Below are 4,782 nucleotides of genomic sequence, written 5' to 3'. Positions count from 1 at the left end.
ACACAGTATTATCCCCTTAGCATTTTGTCAAAAGCTACAATCATAATGAGTGACAATTTATTTGGTTTAAATCAAGAAAGAGACTTTCAGCTCCAATACCTAAATTTCACAGACCCTAGAATAACTAAACACTCCCTGCCTTTTTTCATCTCTCCAATTCAAACCTGACAATGAGCAGTTTGACTGAGAGGATATGTATGCTGAAAAGCTGAATAGGCTTATGATCAGTGTTTTGTTCTTTTTAACAAGATAAAATAGCACATCTTGACATAAGAGTTTCAGCTATAATGCTTAATTAAATCAAGACAAAAAATCCCCAGAACAATATTTAAGTATAATGTAACATGCTGAAATCCATCTACTGGCCATACTGCTCCTACATATCCCATCTTCAACTCATACATCTACCCTGTTTTGCATAACATTTGCCTAGAACAAAACAAACAAAAAAAGTCTAAGAACAGGAGCCTCCTTCAGAGGCCCAGAGCCTTGTTTATGAATAAACCTGGCTAACCTAACATTCGCACTTACCCCTCCTGGTGGTTAGGATTGAAAGGTGTTTATTCTGTGCTTGAAATTGAGCTGTAAAAGGACGCAGTACAATTTACCAGCCATTAAGTTGAACCATGACCACTTGCTTTTATAAAAAGCTGTATTATGGATCCCGACATTTTAATATAAAAATTTAAATATATACATTTTCCCTGAATTGTTCCATCCCTAGCAATTCATGCTATCTGTGTAAAAAGGGACTCTTCCTGGAGATATCTAAGCATTAAATCCTTACCAAGATTTACCCTTTTGGGTGACGATGTCACAAATCACTGTGCTATAAAGACCAAATGCCTCTATACTTACTCAATCACAAAATTTACCATGATTGTAGGGAAGGGGCAAGACTAGTTTCTTGATGAACACGTTTTATTTTAGAAAATAAAAATGTGGTGACTCTACAACTAAAGCACACAGAAACTACAGCCTTGAATCTCATTATTGAAAAGCCAATTGGAGGACGTATAAAGACATTTATGCTTTCAATGGTAAATTTAAGATGGTAAGGGATTCATAACAAAACTTAAAGTCGTACATTATGAAAAGACAGCTTTAAAAGGTCAGAAAGTGGGATGATTTTTGGTACTGTATTTTAAAAGTTTCAGTATCACTTTTAATCATAAAAAAATAAATATTCATGCTCTACTGCCAGTGCTACCTAAAGGCTTCTTGAATGGGGAGGGGGGTGGTGGGGAGGATCAGCTTTTCAGCAGATAATAAAGAAAATACTGTAAGCGTGAGACATGAAACAAAGTGTGGGGAAGAAGAGAATATGGGTCCCTTTTCCCTATTCCAAACCTGGCTTTAATGTTCTCATGAATCACTCAAGAGCCTCGATATATCAAGTGTACATTCATTCCAACCCTTGAAAATATAAAGGTCTATGGCTATTGTAGAAGTATTTGAAATCAAACATTAAAAAGATAAAACAGCAACATTGCACATCACTGGAAAAATAAACTGGTGCATACTATTTAAAGTGCATTACTTTACCAGCTACAAAAACAGACACTGCAGAAATTTATCCAACAGGTTGAACTGGTGCATACTGTAAATTTCTGCAGCTCCAAGATGAACTGTTATCTGAAAAAATAACACTAACAATAAATACAAGCAACCTCCAACCTCCTCTGAGGATCAGACTATAACTCAGATATGTTAAATTTTCTCTCACAAAGAATTTATTTCCATCTGCATCAAATAATAATAAATTGACTACAGCAACTGTAGTCTAACAAGTCACTGAGCAACTCATAATGCCATTCAAAGATTCTGAAGCTACTTTTCGTGCTTCTTATTTCAGATTACAGGAAAAAATACAATAGTTTTTCCACAGATATAAAATTATAATTTTGCTGAAATATAGGTGTAAAGAAAGAAGCCTTATAACCAGATCATAGATTTCTGCTTTTTTAATGCAAGACAACACCTTAAATAATTGTTTACGGCTTCAGTAATTTTCCAGGTATAAAAAAAATCTTTCCTTCTGCACTTATCCTTTGAAATAGCCATGGGAATGCAGAAGTAGTAGAGTGCAATTAACTGTGGGAGTACATTAGGGCTCAGTCCTGTTCTCTGCTACAGCAATACATACTGTACAAGTTAAAAATTACCTGTTAGGATTTTACAGATACATAACAATACTATATGGGAGGGTAAAGCCCCAAATGCACGCCAGATAATATATTGCTTTGGTGCCCGATGACTAGATTGAATAGAAGATGCTCATTACAAATACCAACAGCACAACCTAAGAAATTTACCTTATTAAATTAAAAATCCTCAATCAGAAACAGTTGAATATATCACAGCAATAACTAAACACCACAGGACAAGGAAAGGGTCTTTCTTTTAATTTCTGGCAGAAATAGGCTGCTTGATGAAACCTAAATACTTTAACAAATCAGTTATGTTTAAAGAGCAAACCCTCCACAGAAAAAAAAAAATTCAATCTAACAAACAGTAGTAAATCCTGTACTGCATAGAGTTACTTTGTAAGAACAAGTTTATGAAAAGGGGGAGAGAAAGAAAAAAATAAGCAGCATTACTCCCCACCCCATCAGAATATAGCCACACAGGGCACAGCTGATAGTAAAGATGCTTCAATGCTATATTGCAGGACATAAGCTAAACTGAGTATGTACAGATTGAGAAAGAAAGTGAAAAAGATCCAAATGTCCAAGGAGAAGAGGGGTATATTCTTTCACACAGAATGCGCTAACAGAAAGCTGTTGGGAAACTCTTCCTCTAGCTAAATCCCTGGCTTGGCAAGTAAAAATAAGTGGCATCAAGGACGGGGACTATGCAGGAAGTAGGGATCTATGATTCTTCAGCCATCTGAAGCAAGGAGTTGATAGCTGCATCCTTGTTTCCCCTTTGAGCTTCTAGCACTGAGCGGATTACTTCCCTGTCCATGTTGGGAAACATGTCCTGGATAGATTTCAGGTCCTCTTCATTACACAGGTGCTGAGGGTTGACCGCAGGAGGTGGTATTGCCACTGGTACCATGCCTGGATTACAGACTGCAGGCATCCCTGCAGGCAAAAAACAGAAGAAGAAAAAACCAAAACATGCATGAGTGGGGGGGGAGGGAAATAAATGATTTTGAACAAAGCAGCCCATGACTCATCCCAACCCACTTCAGGATTTTTTTTTTTTTTTTAAACACATACTCCAGAAAAAAAGAAAAAGATTGCAGAGATTATACCTAGACTGCTGCAATCAGAATACATTTTTCTGAAACAGGTTCTCTGCCCAAGTTATTTTCCAGAAGTGGTAAACTACAGTATGGCAACGGGTACAGCTCAAAATTAGGTACAACTCGCATTAAGCAGGTTTACACATGAATCACTAACCAAACACTAAGGGCACCACAGAAAGGTGGGGGTGTTCCCCCCCAACTCCGCTCTAAACCCCAAAAGCAAGGCACCCATCATACTTTAGTTCCTAGTATATTTATGTTGTGATGAAAAAGATGGTTTTACATCAGCAAAATACATAACTGATACTTAGAAATTCAATTAATGCAATCTCCATTGCATTCAAAGGAAAGCAAAGTACTTAGGTCCACTAGGAGACTGGACCACACTCATAAGCAAACTCTAAGCAAATGTTTTTCCCTGGTTAAAGTTCCATCCAGTTCAGCCTGCAAAGTGACAAAAGTGGCAAAAGAGCAATTCCTCTTATGCCTATAGGGGTACACACTGCTTTTCCCCGTTCCTTGCCAGAGGACAAAATTAATCTGACATTTTTCATTAACTTCTTTTATGTCTGTGTAAAATTAAAGCACTGTCAGTTTATAAAGACAGTTTTAGAAAATGAGTTTCCTAATTCCTATTAAAAGGAATTACTAGACGAAAGTCCCTTTTCATCCTTAACATCTTTTATCATTAATTAAGCACAGATTCATTGCTGAAAAAAATCACCATTTGTTTCTATAGAAGTGCAACCAGAAATAGTATACATCTGGAGTCTTTTGTTACCACTTCTGAAAATGGCGTATTTCATTTCTTCTCTAAATAGTTCCAGACCTCCAATTATCTTAGTCCCACACCTTTGTGTGTTACTTTTCCGGTTCTGCTGTATTGTTTCTAAGGTAGGACAAGGAGAACTACCTGCATCTAGACGCAAACATGGCACTGCTTCATACAGCAGCATGATAAAGCTTTTGTACTTGTTCTCTATTTGCTTTCAAGCATTTCATCCACTGTTTCAAACACTATTCACCTGGTATTTTCATAGAATAGTCCACAGTAGTTCAAAGATCTTTATGTGTAGTAATGACCATCAAGAAATCATCACCAAATATGTATTAGTTAAGATTTTTCTTTACACACAATACTTTAACATCAGCCTTAATATGTGATTTTATTTCACGTTTGCTATAATGAGATCCTTCTGCAACCTGCTGCAGTCAGAAAGACTTAGAAAACTGCTAAGAGTTTTTGTTTTGACAAATTCTCTATTAGTCCCCTTCCCTCGATTAGTTTTTTAAAAATATGATGCACCCCACCAAAGGCCTCCCTCCATTAGGGGATGACTCATCACTTATTTTTATCTGTTCATCAGCTTTTCAAAATAGCTATTAAACCACAGGAGGACCTTTATTGTCTCAGAATATCATATGATAGGAAGAGTCCTTAGCAAAAAACATTTTCAAAATGCAGCTGATGATATACACAGACCACATCATTCTTACCCACATATTCATACACCTATAATTTCTAAGGT

The 4,782-nt window shown here is 36.5% G+C and overlaps 1 protein-coding gene across 1 annotated transcript in view; it reads right to left on the bottom strand.

The window, feature by feature from the left end:
- Positions 1-2,705: 2,705 nt before the first annotated feature.
- The window catches only part of TOLLIP (toll interacting protein), a gene marked incomplete at its 5' end in the record, with an annotated part of 17,717 nt that continues 15,640 nt past the window's right edge, over positions 2,706-4,782 (bottom strand). The window contains one exon of the mRNA XM_009580538.1: positions 2,706-3,086. Within this exon, the coding sequence (XP_009578833.1) occupies positions 2,872-3,086 (215 nt within the window). The remainder of the gene's footprint in view (positions 3,087-4,782) is intronic.

This window comes from Fulmarus glacialis, unplaced genomic scaffold, assembly GCF_000690835.1.
Source record: "Fulmarus glacialis isolate BGI_N327 unplaced genomic scaffold, ASM69083v1 scaffold4346, whole genome shotgun sequence".
Lineage (NCBI taxonomy): Eukaryota > Metazoa > Chordata > Aves > Procellariiformes > Procellariidae > Fulmarus > Fulmarus glacialis.
This window is presented reverse-complemented; position numbering and strand designations above follow the sequence as displayed.